The sequence below is a fragment of the Tripterygium wilfordii genome, chromosome 3, assembly GCF_013401445.1.
Source record: "Tripterygium wilfordii isolate XIE 37 chromosome 3, ASM1340144v1, whole genome shotgun sequence".
Taxonomy (NCBI): Eukaryota; Viridiplantae; Streptophyta; class Magnoliopsida; order Celastrales; family Celastraceae; genus Tripterygium; species Tripterygium wilfordii.
Genome location: NC_052234.1, coordinates 385,406 through 407,677, shown reverse-complemented (window position 1 = coordinate 407,677; position 22,272 = coordinate 385,406). Strand labels below are relative to the sequence as shown.

Genomic DNA, 22,272 nt, shown 5'->3' with positions numbered 1-22,272 from the left:
GGAACAAAACTTGCTAGTTCATGATGCTTGAGGGTATCCAGGAAAAGAAAAATAGTGGAATTCAACTTATGTGGATTTGGTTGCATGGTTATTGTGGGTAACTCAAGGATTATAGTTTTCTATATTGCGAGCCAATGAAGGAAGTAGTTAAGTTATGATTGTTTTCTTTGATGGGTTGGTGTTGTCCTAATAAGATGATATTAGGAAAACAGAATTTCTCTCTACCATTGGTCTTTGTGCACATGAGTGCATGAGGTCAGATGTTCGAGCTACATCAGGCGAAACAATTATGGAGGTTTACCCGTAAGGGTTTTAGCCCGGGTTTAAGCTTCTGTCGTCGTGGTGCAGGTTGTGGAAGTCAAACCCGGGTTTAGAACCAGCTCAGGGGTTCCGAAGGGGCCGTTGAGTCAGGGGTTTCGCGGTATTAAAAAAAAATTGTATGGGCCAAAAATCGTTGGCCCAAAATACTTGAGTATATGTTGAAAGGCCCAACAGAGGCCTTGGTTAGACCAGCCCGAGCATCGTTCGAATGCGTGTCTAGTCCAAATCCAGATTAAGTCCATGGCCCAGGGTTGAAACGGGCTCAAAAATAGGCATCTAAGGCCCAGGATCTATGATGCCAAAGAAGTCCCATATTGGGCCTTGAGGCCCAATCACAACCCAAGGAGCCCGTCTATATGATCATCACGTGTTGACCACGAAGTCCCATATTGGGCCTTGAGGCCCAATCACAACCCAAGGAGCCCGTCTATATGATCATCACGTGTTGACCACGCAATATGAGACACTATAAATAGAGGAGGACCCCTCCTCATTTACTGTCTCAACTACCTGGTATCTCTCTAAAAAGTCATTCATTTCTCTCACTAAAATATCACCATCATTGACTTACTTAACCATCGAAGCTTCTTCGATCGGCACCACACCGATGACCTAGCTTCACGATCAACCCTACGTTTGATCTTGTAGGATTGTCATAGGTCTCGTCCGACGATTACAAATCGATTGTAGATTTTAGGATCTACACCTATGTATGTTGATCTCTAATGTTATGAATCATGGTCAAGTAAGACTGTAAGAGCATACTTGCTGCATATTATGTGCACTGGGATATAGATATGGTGTCACTCAGAGGATATGGCAACAGGACATCATCTTTGCAAGCAGACTATTCGCTGCCTGTAAAAGTTTCCACGTTCTTTTGTCCTGCTAGATTGTGATTGTAGTGAAGTTTATTTTCTGAACACCATTTCTTCTGCATATGGCACAGCAGACTTGAGGAAAAAATAACAGGAAGAAGAAAGATATACATCTGAATCTTGTTTTCTGACACGTGTATCTGATAATTTCTTACATACAGAATTTATGGGCTGGATCTTGTCCTAGGCCCACTTCACACAGACATTATTGAGCCATCATTTTCTTTGTTTTTCCAGTCTTGGATGAGTGAACGCAGGGTGTGGTTAGGGGTCAGGAGCTTGTGCTTGAGCCTTAAGTTTGTCATGGGCGATGTATCCCGGCCCATCCTTAGCCATTCCTCCATTGATTCCAACTCATATGAAAATCCATCTGCTGCCACATGTGGGTTCTTCATCACCTCCTGAACCCAACACAAAAGACTGTTAAGCATATAAAACAGGGCACCATGCATGACAAAGTATGATCATGTTATTGGGCCAAAAAGGAAATCATGGGCCAGAAAGGCCCATTGCAACTCTTACCTGATATATGGGGCAAAGGAAAAAGCCCGGTACGTCGTCCGAATCTTCTCTCTCTACACTTCGACTGACCATCACCTCACATTCACCTCGAGCAACCAGACCATCAGCAGTTTTTCTCACCACATCAAGCTCTTTCATAACCATTTCAAGGTTCAGCTCTTCACTGGGCCCACGATTGACAGACAGACACATCATTGATATCCTAACAAGTTCCTCTGCCAGATCCAAGGGCCACTGTCCTGCTCTATCATCCAGAGCACGGGCCATAGCCTCTCGGTCCACTTTCATGGGCTCTTCTAACAGCCCAGCCCAATTTCTTCCCGTCAAAAGCTGAAGCAATAGAACCCCAAAAGCCCGAATATCACACCGAACATCAAGATCAAGTTCTGCATTTTGCCCAGTGAGCCCAAAGCAACCAACCTTGGCCACAAGATTGCGGTCAAGGAAGACGTTGGAAGTGGTCAGGTGGCCATGAATGACGGGCCCGGGCTTAGCTGAATGGAGAAAGTTAAGGCCTGAGCAAACCTCGTGGGCTATATGGACCCGATCGTGCCACCGAAGGGCCCGGTTTTTATCAGCAGGCCTTCTGTGAGAGTAAAATAAGATGTCCATTAAGCTGCCCTGTTGCATGTATTCAAAGATGATGCATTTTGGGTCGGAGCAGAAGCCCATCATGGCAATTAAATGTGGGTGTCGAACATTGTGAAGGAACTTCACCTGCATTAATTGGAATTCGCAGTCTTAGTAGGAGTAACAGAGAACGAAAATGACTAAGATTCCAGTAATTGGTATCTTAATTATCTCAGCTGCTGAGTTAGACGCAAGGGATCTGAGTGAGTTTGTGGGCTCCACATGTTCTACATGATGCACATCAAATCCTGTGCGTATAACTCAGTAGCTGGGATAAATCAACTTATGCTGCTGCATTACCTTGGCTTGGAAGGCTTCTTCTGATAAATCATTACCAGGATTAAGCATCTTGATTGCAACTGTCGTGTGATAGATTCGACCCCGATACACGTTTGTCCAGTCCCCTCCGGATTTCAATCTCAGGCGATCCGAGAAATCTTCTGTGGCCAATCTGATATCCTCTGCAGTGTACTCTCTATATCCACAGCTTAGTTCACTACTCATTTTGGAGACCATTCCTATTGCATCTTTTTCTCTGCAGAACTCAACTCTCCGATGGAGTAAATCTCTTTGCCTTCTTAGCTCTTCGATTTCCCTAACCATCTCAGCTCTTGCTGAAACTATCTTATCTAGCTGAGCCTCCATATGTGATCTTGCTAGACTTGATATCTGGAGTTTGTTTGAGAGCTCAGATTTTAGTTCAACTAGTGCATTTAGCCTATTCTTGCTCTCCTCCACATCAATGACGAGTTCTTGGAGATGTTCCTTTTCGGCATCAAAATCTTTCTTTCTAACCATTCGGATTTTTACCTCCTCTTTAATCCTTGCTTCGAGTTCCTCAGCCTGTTGACGTGAATGAGATTTCTAAGGAAACAAATAGAAAAAATGGTGCAACATGAATTTTAACAAGACACCCAGAACTCGAAAATTACCCGGCTAGTGCACAAGCTTATAGCCCATTCAGCTTTTGCACTTCTTTCAGCGTGTGCTTTAGCTTCTTTGTTCTTCAGCTTAATTACTTTGTGTGCCTCGTCTATTTTACTTCTTAGAGATTCAATTTTCCCTGCAACATTCTATTTGAAAGGTAGTTATGCTCAAAGTCAGTGATGCAGAAGAATTCAAACTAAGGATTAGTACAATCAACAAGAAAATTCATGATTACGGTCTAGATGAGTGGAAGTCTTACAAAAACATGATTTTTCTATCTAATACTTCTAATTAAGCCCAATCATGACAACAATTATATCCTATCACTGCTTTATGGGATAAAGATTTGTGGCCACAAATTGCAGAAAATATCTGTGGTATTATCTTACCATATCAGAACAATCTTTGTCCACATCTAGCTCCATTGGATTTGCCTGCAAAACATCATCCTCTTCCTCGCATCTTATCTCATCCAAATTCAAAGACAATAATTGCTGGAAATACTCTTCAATTTCTTGGAAATGTTTGTCCCATTGATTCTGTGAATCAGGAGAATTACGGTTTGACGAGGAAGATTGACGAGAGCTTCTTCCAACTGAGGAACTCTCATTGAACATCTTCCCTAGCCATCCCCTGAATTTGTTCTTCTCTTTCATTTTTGCAACCATGGCTTCTTCATTATCCTCCACAACTACATCGTCATCGTCGTCATTTCCTTTAAGGTTCACCAATTCCCCCCCAGATATAATGAAAAACTCGCATAAATCAGGTTTATGCTGATGAATGTAAAATGTTCCGCTGATCGCACTCTTGGCTTTCCTGGTAAGAACTAAATGAGGTTATTAACACAATCAGCCAACTAATCCACATGACCTATAAATCGACATTGAATGGAAAATCAAACATACCATGAAGATGACTTCAAGAAAGTGATTCCCATAACCAATTTGGTTATGTGGAGTCTTGAGATTAAATCTACTATGAGATTGTGAATTGGGTCATCATCTTTCTCAACTTTCAATATCTCAGCTTTCACCTATAGATTATACAAAGTTACACAAAAAGAAAGAGCTTCACATGAACAATTATCTATATTCAGGGGAATATCATCGAACACAAAGTAAGCAAAACTAACCTTGCCACAGAAAGCTATATACTTTGAAAGTAACTTGTCTATCTTTCCTTGCTCATACTTCCTAAGAATCTCCAATTTCTCATCACTCACAGAGCTTGCAGGGAGTTTGCCAACTATTAAAAAAATGAAATTGATTTAGAAAAACCCAGTTGAATTCAACCCAAAATAAGGGGGAAAACTGGGTTTTTGATCATGTAAACTTACATGGAGTGTAAACAAAATCGTTGGAGATATTGTAAGTCACATGGAGAATGACTATGGAGATTGGTTTAGACTTCCATTTCCTCAGTGTCCATTCAAGAGTCTTGAACCCATCTTGTAGATCGCTCCCAAGAGCAACATAGACCTTCTCCATTTGTGTAGTACTACTACTCTCCATAGATTTTCCTGCTCTGTGTCTGAGTCTGGTACTTGTAAGTTTAAACTATACATGACAACTCAATCCAACGATTAACTGAAATCACTAGGAAGAAAACCCATCTTCCAAAGGGGGAAAATGAAACCCAATCTATTGTGTGAAAATTTTGACGGGAGAGGAAAGAAAAGGTGGATTGCTTTGGTTTGTTTTCAAAACAGGCCGGAGTAGGGAATATTTTACTCTCTATGGGATTTGGACGGCAAATTTGGACTTTCTTCTATGGCTTTGTTGGGCAAGCAATGATTTGATTTGATATGGCCTTATGGGGTTTTGAATTCTAACAAGAATTTTCCTTCCTCCTTCTTTGATCGTTCTTAGCTTGACATGTTTCAGCATATTATAAAAACACAAGGTAGCCAAATTGGCCTAAAACTTGACTCCAACGCGTCTGTAATCCCAAGTCAAGCAAATAACATGTTCGAATGGAAATAATTGGCAGTTTTGACTAAAGAACTTGGTATGAACTCTTAATATTATAAGGTTCCGTTTGACAAACTTATTTGCTATCAAAATAAATTAATTTATAAGTTATGAAAAATAAGTTAACTTATAAGCTGTTAAATGTTTGACGAACCTTATAATATAAGCTAACATATAAACTCTAAAAAAAAAGTCTATTTAAATTTAATTTTAAAGATAATATAAAAAAATCTACAATAATAAAAAAGAAGAAAAAAAAAACAAATATAAGCTCTAATCATAACAACTATTAGGATAACTATGCGACAAATGTCACCAATAAATTCTTTACCTTACTACCAGGTCATTGTATTAAGACAGTTTAAAAACATGTCTTTATCACGTTACTCATACTGACAGCTTGTAAATCAATAAAGAAGTAATTAATCCTCGATTAAATTTTCTCTAATCTTTGAACAAGAAAAGTTTGGTTTGTTGTTTGACAAAAAGGACATGGTTGTTGAGTAATTTCGGGTATGAATGTAACTTTTGGTTATCAAAGGATTTATCAAGTTTTAATTCAAGTCGTCGAAGTAAGTGAGTTGTTTGTTGAACGACAATCACCTTGTATGTAACGAATCATCCACCCACCCATTAGAATGTGGATTTGAATCCTACCCCCTCCCCAAACCCCTATTTTTTTAAAAAAAAAAAATTCAAATCGCCGAATGTTTAAATATACCAACTTTCCAATCCAAATTTAAAATTATTACAGTATGGAGACTAGCATAGTTTTTTGATATTTCAAATAATTAAACTCGTGACTTGACAAACAAAAGTAAACTCTGCAACTGTTTTTATGCTGGCGCGGACTGAAAGTTGCGATGTGAAAATATTAACCGTAAAGTAACTAAACCAAGATTTTGGACTTGTTTTAATGATTCCCCAAAGAAGAAGAACCCCAAGTAGCCCCACCGATTTAAGATAAGGAGATCTAAAGCTCTGTCAGTTTGGCTTGGGGGTACTTTGTCTTTTGCTAGCTCAATTGGCGACATCTGCAACGCACTTAATCACACTTCGTTATCTCCGGTAATTGCAAGGGTCAATTGAAGTCAACGGTGACTGAGGCTGAATTTAAGGAGTATGGTCCACCTGCGGCTTCATGTTGGGGTGACAAAAAAAAATTCAGATCGATTTCACGTATTTACTTACGAAATATTTATATGTTCAGATCATAAGTCAAATTGAATTTTGAATATACTTAATTGACTAAACTTATATTGGTTTCAATCTAGACAAGTAAACCTAACAATGACATAATTCGAGTTAGGGTCTGAATAACTAGATTGAAAAAGATTTTTTTGTTTAGACTTGGACATGGTTTTAAACCCAAAAAAAAAGATATTTGTGTTTGAACGCGGATTTCAAACATATAACTTATGTCTAAATTTGTTTAACAGAGTCAAACAAATTTGATTATCCAGATCAGACAAAGTTTTACCATCCATACTTCAAGCATCTGGAAGCGCTTGCCGTTTGTGGAATGAACTTGGCGTGCATGATTTGCCTGTATAGTTTTCATATGGTCTTTAATATTTCGGATTAATTATGAATTACCAAAATAAAGGTCGACGGGGGGTGTAGCTCATATGGTAGAGCGCTCGCTTCGCATGCGAGAGGCACGGGGTTCGATTCCCCGCACCTCCATTTAGTTTTTTATTCCAGGAAAATAATTTGGCCCAACAAGGACCCAAAGTGTTTTTTATGAAGAAACATTAGTAGCCCAATAAGGACTCCTTGCAATCTCTGACTCAATGAAGTTTGGGCTGTGAAAACAAAGTTCTTTTAACTAAATAGAATAGGCCTAGGTAGGCCCAATAAGGACCCAAAATGTAGGCCACATATTTGTGTGTTTTCGTAGCTTATTGAGAAGAAGATGGTGTGTGCAGCAAGGCCCATGGAGCTTTAATTAATTAATTAATTTGGAGATAAGAATTTCATTACTTACTTTTAAACTTAAATGTAATATTTTGGATGGTGCCCCTTTGAGTAAGCAAGCCTCTGAATAAAGGATCTATATTTAACAGCTAATGTATGAACTATGAACACAAACTTTTCATTTCTTTTTTGAAATGGAGATGAGAGAATTTAACCTTGTTCACCAAGGTGATACACACCATTCTTATCATTTCAACCAGTGACTCGAGTGTGTAGAACAATAATAATATATATATATATATATATAACCGACCTGTAACAAAAATATAGACATTATATAGTCAATTGAGATTAATAAATAAGATAAGCAAAGATGAGTTGGGCAGTGAATTAGAAATGCATTATGATAATATATGCTTACATTTTGGGATAGAGAATGCACGTGCGCCACCGAAATCACGGACATGGATTTCATTTGAATTCATCAGATGCTGCCTGCGCACGTGCTTCTCTCAGTCAATGGTCAAAAGCAGTGATTGCATTATACGAGTCCGTCCTTTTGATTCTGAAAAAACAAAGGAGTTTTAAGTTTTAACAAAAAGAGAGAGAATCAAATGAAGCCAAAGATAAGAACGATGATTATCATCCTTTTTTTTCTGGGAAAATAAGCTCTTTTTCATCATGAGTCTCGTCCACTCTTCTACTTGTTACAAAACTACGCTCTACATTGGTACACCTACCGTGCATTGTTTCCTTTGTATATTCAATATGGGTCAAAATTTGAGACATAAGATCCGCGTGTACATAAATTTTTCACAAAACGATAGTGTAAGTTCATATGATTTGACCCCAGAACTAGAAATTAAACTATCACCCGAGTTGGGATTCATATATTAGTTAGAGAAAAAATATCAAAAATATATGATGCAAATTCATTGATGGCATGTTAATCGAGATAGTCGTATTGAGTAGCTAGACAGACCCCTTACCACCATTGAGGTTAAAGAGGTTGGCCTCGAGGTATTTCGAGTCCATAAGATTTGACCCCAGATCCCTAGAGATATTCGTCACTAAAACTATCACTCAGGTAGATAGACAGACAGACATCTTAGCCCCACCATTTAGGTAAAAGTTCGAATTCTTTCGTTCTTTTCAATTTGGCGCTTTGAGACTAAGTTCACACAATGATCATATAAAACCTTTTCTACCTCTTTGTGTTTATACACATATATATAGCAAATGTTTTAATTTGTCCATATCCTTTATCATTCTAAATTCGGGTCGAAACTCGAGAGTTGTCAACTCAATTTATGCTACATTTTTGACATGTATACTTGATCCTTATCAATAAGTGCATGCCAAAATATACATACTTTTAGAACAATTCGATGTGATTAAACATTTTCCAAACTAAAGTAGCATATATATACACGTGTATGTTATGTAGATAAAGATCTCGTATAGATCTCTCTAATTATTCAACACATGCGTGTGAACCGAAGATCATGAGGATAATGATAGGATTTTGCAAGAATAGTTGAATCATGCAAGCATGTTAGTGTATATGTTTATATATTGGCAAGTGTGAGATTGTCCTTTGCCACGCGTAAGCCACGTGGTCAAAACAATATTTAGCAACGATATATATGTATGTACGTGTGTGTGTATAATATGTACCATGCACGTGTGATGTCACATGCCGGTAAACCAACCAAGACAGCAATATATGCAACTTGATCCTGCAAAAAGATGAGAACTATCCAACGTTATTCGGGTTTATATATATATATATATATATGGAATGAATGTGTCTGGTTTTGAGCTTAAAAGTGTTCAGAAAAAGATCAGCAAAAAAACTATAAATGATTTTGTTAATAACCATAAGTTAATTTATCTAATACCAACTGTCTCTCATACCGAAAATGAGGATTCGGGTGCTCTGTAATTTTTCATAATATATAATTTGCATTTAACAATTTGAAAGGTGTGTCACGACAATCCGTTAAATTTCTTTACACCATCACACTCTGTCAACTTATCTCTTGATTTTTGCATGCCAATTCGATAGTTCGAAGAATTTATGGGAAACGAGAGACTACGTACCATGCAATTGCAAAAGTAGATGGGTCCCATTATATATGTCAAATCCAACGGACAAAAACAAACAAACAAGTTTGTCAAAAGAAAACGAAATCCTACTTGCTTACGCAGCCGCAACTGGTGGCCCCTAACAATTACTCCAACCCTACGGATGTATACATACATATTTATATGCATAATACACACACAGATATATATATATATATATATATATACACACACACGTACTGACGCACGTCTTCAACTGCATGCATGAGTTGATTCCATTATATATTTTGTCCAAAAAACCTAATTAGCATTATGGTATGTATATGTCTAGGCCCGTAAATAGTTGGCATTGTTTTTGGCTTTAATTCTGTATATTTATTCATGCAATGGTAAACGTGGTTTTGTTGGGACATAGATGTTCTATCTTTCGGTTCTTGAAGGGGTAATGCTACTTACTAATCATTAACTTTTGTCAAATTATTGTGCCTAATGTTCTTACAAGATCCATTCAAATGTCAAAGGAATGCTTTTAGTTATGTTGGAAATCCAAGCTCAAACACCTTAAGGATATTTTCGATTCTTGACCACGGGTGCGCACATACATCTATATTGTTCTTTATTGATTGTCATCATTGGTTTTTAGACCCCAAAAAAAGGTCATTGAGGGACCATAGTGGCGCAACAAAAGCATCAAATTAACCCACACAGGGACGTTATCTTCTTTGGTCCAACACATGGTCCGACTTCTCAACGAGTATTCAATATGTAGTCTCAAGACTTTATTATACGCTTTCTTGTGTGAGAGGTATTAGGACTTTGTGTATACATACCACTTGATTGAGTTATATGTCAATCGATGTGGGATATCAGTCTTAACAAATTATAATGTTAAATATATATAGAAGCAGAAGTGCTATGCATCCCAGCAGCTGGGATCCCAGTTATCCCAGTTGCTGAGGTGTATGCACAGGATTTAATGTGTATGTGGAGCCCATCATAAACATATTAAATCTTGTGCATACATCTAAACAACTGGGATAATTGGGATTCCAGTTGTTGGTATCTTTATTTTTTTCGATATAGAAGTATGGGGTGGGGTTATATATTAGAAACTAAGTAAACCTAGTTAGCATTATTTTGTTTTTTATTGTCGTCACTTCACATAATTACAATGCTTACCGTAAATTCGGGGGTTGCTTCAAATCTTACAGCGATGGTCCTCATCATCGGGCTTACTGTTTCCCGCGATTCTCGCTCACCGGTCTCGCAATTCTATTGCTCCCTTTTTGTCTTTTCGGGCGCAAAAGAATTATCTACTCTTTTTTTACTGCAATTTTTTATTATTGCTTTGACTAGTGTGGCTTGTAATAAATTTCTAAAGATGATTAATAACTTTATACACATACACACAGCTTCTCTTATATGGATACTCGAAAATTATATTAATTTGGCCAAATATTATGGACACCTCATGTGATTGGAATCATTTCAACATGCAATCCATCGTTTCGAATTTGTAAGAATTGAACTCCTATGCTTTTTGTTAGTGTTTGGCTAGTCCTTCCATCTAGCTGGCCGTCATTGACTAACGATTCACAAAACGACACAGTTTTGAGATTTTCTTAAAACAAGACTTAGGCTAAAACGATGCTATTTTGCTTTGAAGACGTCAAAACCCATAAGAAAAAAAAAAAGTGTTGTTTTGACTGTTCAATAAAATCCCTTCCTCCCCCCATTTTGCAACAGTGACACTAAACCTAAACCTAATTCCCTCTCAAATTCTTGCACTCACAAGAGATAAATCTAAGTACGTATGAAGGATGTCTCAAAAAAATTGAACTACAGATGGTACATTTAAAATGGCATAAACTACAAGGGTGTTCCTAATATTTTAATCTAAAATATAGGGTCCTTTTAATAAATAATTTTAACAATGACACATATTATAACACATATTGTCCGTAATATGTGATGCACCAAATGAAGTCATACTAACTGAGAGGATATTATTGAAACTTGGAAGGATCTTAATTAGACCCATGAACCCTCATTAGAGAAGTAATAAATGCAAAGTTCTAAACTATTCCAAACACACGCGTGCATTTACATATGCAAATCTAAAGTCAATCTAGGAAGCTCATCTTGGACTAATAAGATCCAGTTGTCCCAACCAATCATAATAATTATAATTACAAAAACTTTCACAATTAATTCAAAAATACAGATCCAGAGACTCCGACCCGCTAAACCACCCACTAGCCTTGCCTTCTATAAGGCTGCATGTCGGACAGGTGTAGACTGTAGACAAACCCCCACCCCACTCTCAAAAACCTAAAAAAGGGTAAAAAGCAGTAAACGACAAGGGCATTTAAGTCAAATCATCGCACCCTAACAAAACAAATTCTTCCATTTTCCGCCAGCCCGGATCTTCGGCTACTCTGTTTCAGACAAAATTTTATATTATTTATTAATAAACAAATTAATAAGTTTAAAATAATAATCTCACCTCTCTCTGTCCCTCTGGTTTTACGCCGGTTGGCAGCATAAACCGCTGAAGCTCTCCCATTATAACCCTCCACCTCCTCCTCCCTCACGTTCTCTCTTTCTTTCTAAGTAAAGGTACTAAGTTGGTGTGTCTATATTCTCTGGTTTTTAACCGAACCAGAGTACTATACTCATTGAAGCTAGTTCTTTGCATAAAGTTTGTGCAGTGAGCTTTGTGATTATAGAATCGTATGTGGTTAATCTGAAATTAATGGGGCAGTTTTGAGCAACGGTTAAAGGGTAAAGAAATGTGAGTTTGGTTTGTGGGTTTGTTTTGTTTTGTTTTGTTTGTTTCCTGAGAAAGAAAATTTAAAATATATTTATGGTTCTCTCTCGTGTTAATTTGGAATTTTGGTTTTTCTGTGTTCAGATTACGATTATTGTTATTCTTAAGAAGGAAGGAAGGGAAGGGAAGGGAAGGGAAGTAAATAATGGCTCGGGCTACTAGTACTAACTGGCTCTCGTTTTCACTTTCTCCAATGGAAATGTTGAGGTCATCACCTGAATATCAGTTTGTTTCTTACGAGAACTCCAGTGCTGTATCTCCTCACTACCTGATGAACGATTACTTCTATGCAAATGGTAAAATTAACCCCTCTTTCTATTTCCCTCTCTTTTCTTTTGGGTTTTGTTTTGCTACTGTAGTTGATTTGCTCAGGTTCTGTTTGGTTTCTGAGAAAAAAAAAATCAGAATGTCCAGTGAATCCAATAACTCAAAAAGTAAGAAGATTCCATATCCTTGAACTCATGAGTCATGATTTTGTTAGCAATCATCCTCACTGAATGGCTCCTGCTTATGGGTATGCGTAACAACCGACTTAAATCCAAAGTTCATTTCTTTCTTTTCTGGTTTCCCGGAATAAACTGTAAACTGGTAGGATAGAAACTACAAGAATCTGATTGTGTTCTTTCTATTTTTATTTCTTCTTGGACAATAGAAGACCCTTTTCAGCTTGATTATTTACATTTGCATGCTGTTTAGAAAAATGGGAAATCTATCTCAAAGTCTAAATTGATAAAACTACTGATTTTCTTTCTGGTTTGGACATTTTCTCACAAACCAAACAGACTGGTTTTTAGTATCTGATTTAATTGATCAACGTTTCTTTTTCTTAGGGTGGCAAAATCCCAAATCGCAAGCATACTTCACTGGAGAGGAAGACAAAGTACAATCAACTATGGCAGACTCGTCCTTTCTCACAACTCTAGTTGATGTACAAGCTCAACATACCCAAGCGGTACCTAAACTGGAGGATTTTCTGGGCGACTCGTCATCAACCCAGGACTCGTCGTTGACTCACATTTACGAGCAAGGCTCGGCCTACTTCAACGACCAGCAAGATCTGAAAGCAATTACTGGGTTTCAAACGTTTTCTACTAACTCGGGCTCGGAAGTCGATGACTCGGCTTCAATCCCACGAACTCAGTTTACGGGTCACTCGATTGACTCAACGCGGAACGAGTTTGGGTTCTCTAATTGTGCATCGGGTGCTTTGTCACTTGCTGTTAACAACGACGAGAAGGCTTTAGTCTCTGTTGATTCTGATTCCACCAAGAAGATCGCCGACACCTTCGGTCAGCGAACTTCGATTTACAGAGGAGTCACCCGGTACAAGTTTCATCTTCATTTCTTGTTTAAATTTATTTTCATAAGAACAAATCGTAGTAATTATTGGGTTATCATGGATTTTGTTCTTAATTGTATATAAAAATATATATAGCCTTTTCATTTCTTACACCCAACTGGACTCACCGGATCTTATTGCTGTGGATGCGATGCAGGCACAGGTGGACTGGAAGATACGAAGCGCATCTCTGGGATAATAGCTGTAGGAGGGAGGGTCAGGCCAGAAAAGGGCGTCAAGGTCTCTCTCTCTCTCTCTTCTGTACATTTTTGGTTCGTTGTTACATGCCTCTCAAGTGTTTGCGAAAATGCCAGCGAAGATTTTTACATGCAATTAAGTTCTGTACATTTTTACTTCATTGTTACATGTCTCTCAAGTGTTTGTGAAAATTCAACAAAGTTTTTTGCATGCAATTAAGTTCTGAGGGGCATTAATGACATGGGCTCTGAGTATTTTCTGCATAAAATACCAGTCTTTTGTGATGATTGATAGAATGATGTGTATGTATGTATGGATACTTTTTTTTTTTTCCAATTTCTGTGATTGATTTGATCAGAGGTGCCGCCATTCTGTCCAATTTGGCTTCCCTGTTTGCTCTCTCTCTCACTCACACCACAGACGTTAATCTACAGACATCAATGAATGAACCGTCTGATATCTTCTGCATTGGCTTTTCCTTTTGCTTTTGCCTTTCAGTCACCTGCAGCAAGTCTAGGTTTGACCACAGCACCAAGCAAACCCCTACTCACACAAGCCAAACGCTCCCCACTATTATTTGCTGCAAAGCTGCTGCCAATACTTCTTTTCAACTCTGAAAATTGTGGGCTATTATCAGTATAATGCATTCACATATTTCCTCTCTGGCAAGCATGGGGAAATAGATTAATGTTTAAATATGTACATGCTTTTTTTATATGGCAGGATTTGACATCTAAGTACTAGTTGGTGAGATATAGCTAGGTCAAAGATTCTGGGCATGTCAATATTGAATAATATAAAATTACTTCTATTCTAGGTCACATGCTTGTCACATGGGTATTGCTTTGTTTTTACTAAGAGAACAATTATAGGTTGAAATGTTTGACTAATCTCTTAATTAATCATCTTTAATTGATCTTAACTTTGATTTCTTTTGCATGTAATGTGTGCTTGTGGGGATCTGGCTGTCACATTTGTCTACAACAGTGTACTTGGGTAAGAATTCTCTCTTTGGTCCCTGGATTAATGGAAATTTTAAATTCGAAAATCCAGTGAAAAAGTAATAAATTTAAATTAACAGGTGGATATGACAAGGAAGATAAGGCAGCTAGAGCTTATGATTTGGCAGCTTTGAAATACTGGGGCGCAACTGCAACTACCAACTTCACTGTAAGATATGCTGACATATAAGCTTTTATATCATAACGTATTGAATTTGTTAATTTCCATTGTTTCTTCATGAGAATGTAGCCTAGAACATGAACTGAGTTTAAGGTATTATGTACTAGGTTTCAACTTACTCCAAAGAATTGGAGGAAATGAAACATGTGACGAAGCAAGAATTCATTGCTTCATTGAGACGGTATGTCTCCCAATATCTTAATTGCTCTCGAGTTTGCATTTGGGTCGTTCCTTTTCATTTAATTGATTACTTAACATTCATTCCCTCCTAATTGTGCAGAAAGAGTAGCGGATTTTCGAGGGGAGCTTCCATTTACCGGGGTGTTACAAGGTTTAAACTTTGAACAGTTTGCTTTAATTGATTTCCTTTTGTTTAATTATAGTCCGAGATCCGAATGTAGAGAAGGAACCATGAATTAATAATATTACTTCGATTCTTTAGGCATCATCAACAAGGTCGTTGGCAAGCAAGGATTGGCCGTGTTGCTGGGAACAAAGATCTATATCTTGGGACATTTGGTAAAATTCTTTATCCTGCAGTATTATGTTGATTTTCATTCGAATTCTAGAATACAATTTGCCAACTTATATGCTTCACGACTGCAGCACTACTGGAGTTTTGGATATTATTCTCTTCTAGTAATTACCTTGCTTGTTTATTATGATGAAGCCACTGAAGAGGAAGCAGCGGAGGCATACGATATAGCAGCCATAAAGTTTAGAGGTCTGAATGCCGTGACAAATTTCGAGATGAGTCGATATGATGTTGAAGCCATTGTGAAGAGTGCCCTTCCGATTGGAGGGGTGGCTAAGCGCCTGAAGCTCTCACTCGACGCAGAGCACAAGCAATCACACAGCCATGACCAACAACCCCCCCAGTGCAGCAGCAGCAGCATCAATTTTGGGACGATGCAACCAGTTTCAGCTATCCCTTGTGGCATTCCTTATGAGCATACTGCTGCCACCACTCTCTATCACCACAACCTTTTTCACGACTTTCAGATTACTAACAACTTTGGCAATGCCGACTTGGCTGTCTCCACCTCATCCACAGCCGGTCCATTGGCAGCTCTACCTCAACCAGCCGAGTTTTTCATTTGGCCTCACCAGTCATATTGAAGTGGGGAAGCGGTAGTTTTTGACTGAAACTTAATAGTTAGTCGCAGTATTACTTATCAGCTAACAAAGAGTATCAGACTGTCCTGTTTTGGTGACCCATATCTGACCCTATCCCACCCTAATCAAACCTGCTAAGCCTTGGCAATATCTAGGATCGGAGGGCAGGAGTTTGTTTTGTTTTGTTTTGTTTTGTAAGGTGAAGCTCCTGCCTAGCTAGCTAGTTACAGTATATTTAAATCTTGATTTTGTAAGTAACTTGGAAGTCAAAAATGGTTGGATGAGACATCATGTGATCATAAATGGTTCCTGGCGGAAAGTTTCTTTTGTTCTCACAATTTATCTTAGTATCTTATGTTTTTTTTTTTCTTGGTTTCTCTGCGTATTCTTCTTTGTTCCTCTCTGACATTGTTGATTATAAATCTGTACAGGGTGGGCTTCTGATGAGCTTTGGATTTGATGCAGGTGTTATGGCTGTTTGAAGTGGGAGTATTGCGTCTTAGAACTAGATCACTACCACTACATAATTAACTTGATAATGTAAAACTTTCCATTTAATGGAGAAAGTCAGTCAAATTTTTGGTTTAGATTAAGTCGCTAAATTTTCGCAGGTTTCAAACTTAGGATTCAATGGTTTACATCATGAACTAACTTAGGATTATTTGGTTTACCTCGTGAACTAAATTCATCAATCGCTTAGTAAGAGGATGTGGCTTCAAAATGTTGGCTAGAGGTTTTGAACATAGGATTTGTTGGTTTACATAGAATACAGGAAGTAACTCGGTCAACCGCTTGAGTTTATACATAGAATATCAGGAACCAACTCGGCTAGAGGTTGCATTCAACAAAGATTGGATTGTACATCAAGAAATCAGTTAAAAAATTCTACATCTGTCCGAGAATGAAATTACAAAACGAAGTCGTACTCGTATTCGGCCAAGCCCAGAACTCATAGGCCCAGCCCGTCGAATCCTTGACGGGCCTCAATAAGCTCAGGGTCAATTCGAAGGGCCTCCTCAAAAGACCGTTTAGCCTCCTTCCTCATTCCCTTCCACTCATAACATTGGCCCATCAAGCATGTCGCCCGAGCATGCCCCTCACTTCCAGCCAGTCTCACAGCCTCTCTCAAATCCTCTAAGGCCGAGTCAACTCGCCTTCGCCGATTCACCGCGACTTTCAGCTCAGCCCTCTTCACCAGAGCATCCGCGCGCTCCTGCATAGTTAGTGACTTCACGCAAGGCGTCGACAGCGCCTGGTCGAGCGATCTCAAAGCGGAACTCTTGTGTCCCATCAGATCGAGAGCTACAGCCTTGAGAATCAGAGGAGCAGAGTCTCTCGGGGAGGCGGAAATCGCCGATTCGGCCTCGATTAGGGCGTTCTTGGCTAGGATTTTGGATTGGGCTACGCTAGAGGCAGATTGGGCACGGGCCAGGTAGTGCGAGCCCTGAAGGAAGTGGCGTGTGGATACGACTGCAGTTCGGGTTTTAGGTCGAAGCTTTGTTAGAGCTCGCTTGGGGAGGTAGTTTATCGCCGCCAGTATTGACAAAGTGAATAAGAGGATCGCCGCCTGTAAGATGACGTCCGTCGCGGCCATCTCTTCCCCGGAGAGTGGGAAAAAAAAAGGCTTTTGTGGCAGTTATGAATGGGTTCGTAATCTATGTGGGCCGTTCGTTTTGTAGATTGTTTGAGCCTGCAAATTAGGCTACAAGGGTTGCACTTTGATTTGATGGCAACGAAAAGATTGAGATTGTATTGTAATTAGTGAACCAAAATAGAAATCATCGTCCAATTACTACTTAATTCTTCATCCCAATTTTCTTGCCCAACTGACTCAGCATTCTTACGGATCTCAGTGTTTTTGTCATAAATTCTCAATTATCCTAAATACTGAGATGAATGCATACAATTTCATGAAACATACGAAAGCCTGCGATTTTATTGGATCATATACATCCATCACTTCATTTGCGAGAACCGGGATAAAAACATTGAGATCCCTAACATTTTCGCAACTGAACAAATTGACAAAGTTGAGTTATGTACATTTCAAGATTCTTGTAAACCTCAAATTCTTGAAATGCATTTTGTTGACTCCCTTGGAACTACAGATTGACTGTCTTGTAACTCCTTTGCTGCAATATATGTTATTTTACATTCAAGGAAGTAGAGATTGAGGAGATATTGTTTCACTTACCAACTTCGTTCTTTGTATAATTTCAATTTAACTACACTGCTATTTACTCTTACAAGCAAATAAAGAGCAAACAAGCAATAGCTAAAAGGTAAAAACCTCTGAAAGTGAAGAAAGGGTCTGTAGTTTCCAGGAAATCCCCAGCGAAAAATATACACCATATGAACTATTTATCAAATCGTTGCAATTGAGACATTTGATTGCGAAGAGAAGGAAAACCAGCGACGTTTTTGGGACAACAAAACGTTGTACCTGATGTACAAACTATGTGTCTCAATACCCTGTTTTGCCAGGGCACTACTAGCGCCTCTTGACGAAAAAAAACCAAGAACTGCAGCAGCATCAGCAGCAGCAGTGATACTGAGATGTATGTACAACCGATATTTACTCCATCACGAGTTGCATGTGACGGTTGAGGTCGTTGAGGTAGGTGGTGCAAGTGTAGTCCTGTATGTCACAGGCATCTAAGAGAATTTGTTTTCCTGCATTGGTCTTCTGTTTGAACTCTGTTGCTGCATCTTCTCCCTTCAATACCTGCAAAACCTATATATGGAGAAAATTCATTTTTAAGTTTTGGTATCATTACTTATGAATGGAAAAGAGAGGAGACATGTTTATACCCGATTCATGGGTGGACGCATGGAGGGTAGATGGTGTATACACATTGAAGCCGTCAACATAGCACGCTTCATTTCTGTAGGATCATATGAATCTCCTAGACGAGGATCGACTAATTCCTTTACACTATTTTCTTCCAGCAGTGGTTTTGCCTATGCAAGAAAAACATGTTAAAGGCTGATACTCTTTCATTAGTCTTATGAAACAAGAAACTTGATTAGAACTAAAAGGCTTGAGTGAGATATCTTCATGACCACTAGCGTACTACGATTTAACTGAATCAATCGTACCCATATCACAAGGCTTTGCCTACTGGAATCGACTGCATGACGACCTGTTATGAGCTCGAGTAATAGAACCCCAAAGGCGAAAATATCGGTCTTCTCGTCAACAATCCCATGCATAAAATATTCAGGGGCCAAATATCTGAAAAATCAATAGCTTATAGCGCAAATGTAATTAACTTAATTCAAAAAAATGCTGAGAACTAATCAATGAGGAAGCATGACAAACCCGAATGTGCCCTCAATTGGAAATACAACATGATGAACCCAATTTTGTGGAAGCCATTTTGCCAGTCCAAAATCAGAAACCTGCGTTGATGCACAAAATTGAAAGCTTAGGCTCTCGTTATTGTTGACACAAAAATCTGTCTAGGGAGTCAACAAAAGTTTGGAAATTTTTGAAAAAATAGGACCTGAGCCTCGTAATCTTGAGTGAGTAAATATGTTAGAGGCTTTGATGTCTCTGTGAATAATGCGGCGTGGGCAATCACAATGGAGATACTGCAGTCCTACTGCTACTCCCACGGCCACCTTAAATCTAATCTTCCATTCCAAACACACTGCTCCTCCTGCAATGCTGAATTTCTAATCAATTAAGTGAAATAGTATATACTTAGCTATCATTCATTTCTCAGGGAAATGGGAAATCATTTAAGACTAGGTTGGAGACAGAACCGTGAAGCACGGAAGCAAGGCTGCCGTGAGGGTAAAATTCGAGGACAAGATGCAAACCATCATCAATGCTGAAGCCGAGGAATTTAGCCACATTTGGGTGGTCTATGTGTGCAATGATTCCAAGTTCTGACAAGAAATCACTGATTTCATTCACTTCTTCCTTTTCATCCTCAATTAGTTTCTTTACTGCCACAAGCTGACCATCAGGTAAACAACCTTTGTATACTTTTGCATGGCCCCCTTCGCCAACCAAATTATCTGCATAAGTTTCAATTAGAACCAAGATTTAGTAATGATCCAACAAAAAAAGGACCAAGCCTACAAGAGTTTCATTAAAGACCTCTAACTCACAACTAATAAAACTTGTAATATATATCTATCAAAAGCTTCATCAAAACAGATGTAGGCATGAATGATATGTCACCATCGTTGACTCTACTCATAACCAAAGATGTTCTGCTTTATACCAGTTAAAAATAAAGGACTCATCCCAGAAACATAATTTTGTTTAGCATATAGAAACCTTTGAGTCTTTGACTGCTTTTATTGATGCTCTCTTTCGGAACTCAAGTTGATCACTAATAAAGAAGGTATATCTCAACCAATCATTCAAAACTGCAATTAATTTATCATCATTTTATAGAAAATATATAGTTGAGATGTTGTAGCTAATACTCCATTTGAAAGTACTTGAATCCACAATATTAAAACCAGGTGAAGCATAAACCCAAACAGCACTCAATAGATCCTGGTAAGAGACAAACAAAGGACCACTATCAATTTAAAGGCAATATTAACCCACCCACTATTCATTCAGTAAGAGACAATCAGACCCAATGAACAGAAGTATACAATAAAGGTTCAAACAATAGATGGATGCCTAAAAATAGATTTCTTTAGCCAATATTCTCCTCAAAATAATACTTTTCTACTGTAAGCAAACACAGAAGTTTTAGAAAAATTACCACTTTTAATGAATTAAACAAAACGATCAATTTTTTCGTTCGTTCAACAAAAATTCAGAACCAGAAGCTCACCGGGACTGAAATTGTCTGTAGCGGCGGCAAGCTCTGCACAACTAAAATTCCTCCAAGAAGGCTTCCTCACAGATATGCCTTCAAAATCAATCTCCGTCTCCTCGTCATGGCTCTGTACTCGACCTGATTTCCTCTTCGAAGTCTTTCTGATAATCTCGTAGTTTGTCAGCAGAGGAATCACCGAGAACCTCCTCGTAGATTTCTTCTTCAGGGTGTCAATCATATTCTTCCATTGTAACCCATGCCCTTCACGACTAGTCACCGTCATCTGAGGAATCAATTTCTCCGTAGAAAATGAACTACAGCTGCTGCTGCTGCTGTGATCGGAATCAGAACCCAGAACCGGAATCTCCAATACACCTCTTGGAGAGGCCTCATCGAGAGTCACTTCCATTTCCTTTTCCATTGGTGGTATTTCTTGAGCTTCCCCCCTCTCTGTAATTAAAGCAAACACATTATAAACAAAAACGAAATGACCATTTCTTCATTCTCTGAAATACAAACAAACCCAGAAATGCAAAAGCTTTACCTTCCACTTCCACAGCCATTTTATCCAATTCTTCTTTCTGGGTTTTCATTTATCTCAAAAACCCAGAAATCACAAGCCTTGGATAAAAGGACTTGAGAATCCCCAACGAAACACAAAAGAAGCAAAAGAAGAAAACTTGGTCTACATGTTGTAGGTTATTCCATGGCCATTGGGGAGAGAGAAGATGTGGATAGAAGAGAGGTTGTGATTTTTGGTTATTCTTGGAAGACAGGAAGAAAGAGAGGAAGATGAGCCGCAAAACCAGTTTGTGGGTGATTCAAATCTCTCAATTTTCTCTCTTTCTGCTATATTTATAGAACGAAGATCCTTCTTGAATTAAAGTTCAAAAACACAAATGTTTTAAATTTTTATTGAATAATATATGAAATAAAAGTAATGATGAAATCATGGCCGTTGGTTTACAAGGCTCGCGATTTCTGCCGTGACTAAACGCTTCAAAAACTGTAGGGAACGGCATTAACGAACCCGACCAACTGGTAATACCTGAAGCATGTGGAGGGTATATGTGGTAATTCAATGAAACTTAACGTCTTTTTATATTTGGCACCCTTTTGTATGTACGGACCGAGCTGTAATGGCGGGAGCCCTTTTGTCTTGTCGTTCTTCTTCTGGAAAATGGTTCTCTCTTTCCCTAATGTTTTTTTTTTAAATCGAAAATGATATTATATAAATTTCTTTGAAAATTCGATATGAATTTAAATTCGAGACGTGAAGCCATACTCATTGAATTTCTCCCATGATGATATGATAAGTTAGGTTAAAACTTAATGTGTAAGCACACGAATATTACTCATAGTGATAATCGAAGTCACGACTTTCTAAATACATAAAGTACCATTAATGCTTTTTATGCCAATTAAGAGTTTTAACTCTTTTGATTATATGATCATACTTAATCATTTGCGCATGGAACAAGAAAGCCAGGCCAAGAAGAGACAATATGAATGTTTTAGTTAAATGCCTTTCATCATCACAAACTAAACCAATATTATTCTT

The 22,272-nt window shown here is 38.3% G+C and overlaps 3 protein-coding genes, 1 non-coding gene and 1 pseudogene across 4 annotated transcripts; 2 read left to right on the top strand and 3 right to left on the bottom strand.

Annotated features, from left to right (window-relative positions):
- Window positions 1-1,276: 1,276 nt before the first annotated feature.
- On the bottom strand, window positions 1,277-5,174 carry LOC119994132 (putative U-box domain-containing protein 50). Its single transcript, XM_038841206.1, has 8 exons — window positions 4,618-5,174; window positions 4,414-4,526; window positions 4,187-4,314; window positions 3,668-4,097; window positions 3,284-3,424; window positions 2,652-3,194; window positions 1,722-2,438; window positions 1,277-1,600 (listed from the first exon to the last, which is right to left on the bottom strand). The coding sequence occupies exons 1-8, from the start codon at window positions 4,790-4,792 to the stop codon at window positions 1,394-1,396; spliced, it is 2,454 nt and encodes an 817-aa protein (XP_038697134.1). The 5' UTR covers window positions 4,793-5,174; the 3' UTR covers window positions 1,277-1,393.
- Window positions 5,175-6,864: 1,690 nt separating this feature from the next.
- Window positions 6,865-6,937, top strand: TRNAA-CGC. The gene has a single exon. It is a non-coding gene; the product is annotated as a tRNA-Ala (tRNA).
- Window positions 6,938-11,772: 4,835 nt separating this feature from the next.
- Window positions 11,773-16,270, top strand: LOC119995400 (AP2-like ethylene-responsive transcription factor AIL6). The gene is made up of 10 exons (XM_038841880.1): window positions 11,773-12,050; window positions 12,171-12,382; window positions 12,917-13,409; window positions 13,583-13,665; window positions 14,611-14,619; window positions 14,705-14,793; window positions 14,913-14,986; window positions 15,086-15,136; window positions 15,248-15,324; window positions 15,476-16,270. The coding sequence occupies exons 2-10, from the start codon at window positions 12,232-12,234 to the stop codon at window positions 15,922-15,924; spliced, it is 1,476 nt and encodes a 491-aa protein (XP_038697808.1). The 5' UTR covers window positions 11,773-12,050; window positions 12,171-12,231; the 3' UTR covers window positions 15,925-16,270.
- A 463-nt stretch (window positions 16,271-16,733) lies between these two features.
- On the bottom strand, window positions 16,734-17,808 carry LOC119993432. Its single transcript, XM_038840585.1, has one exon. The coding sequence runs from the start codon at window positions 17,513-17,515 to the stop codon at window positions 16,871-16,873; it is 645 nt and encodes a 214-aa protein (XP_038696513.1). The 5' UTR covers window positions 17,516-17,808; the 3' UTR covers window positions 16,734-16,870.
- A 297-nt stretch (window positions 17,809-18,105) lies between these two features.
- On the bottom strand, window positions 18,106-21,596 carry LOC119993424 (annotated as a pseudogene).
- Between the last annotated feature and the right edge of the window lie 676 nt (window positions 21,597-22,272).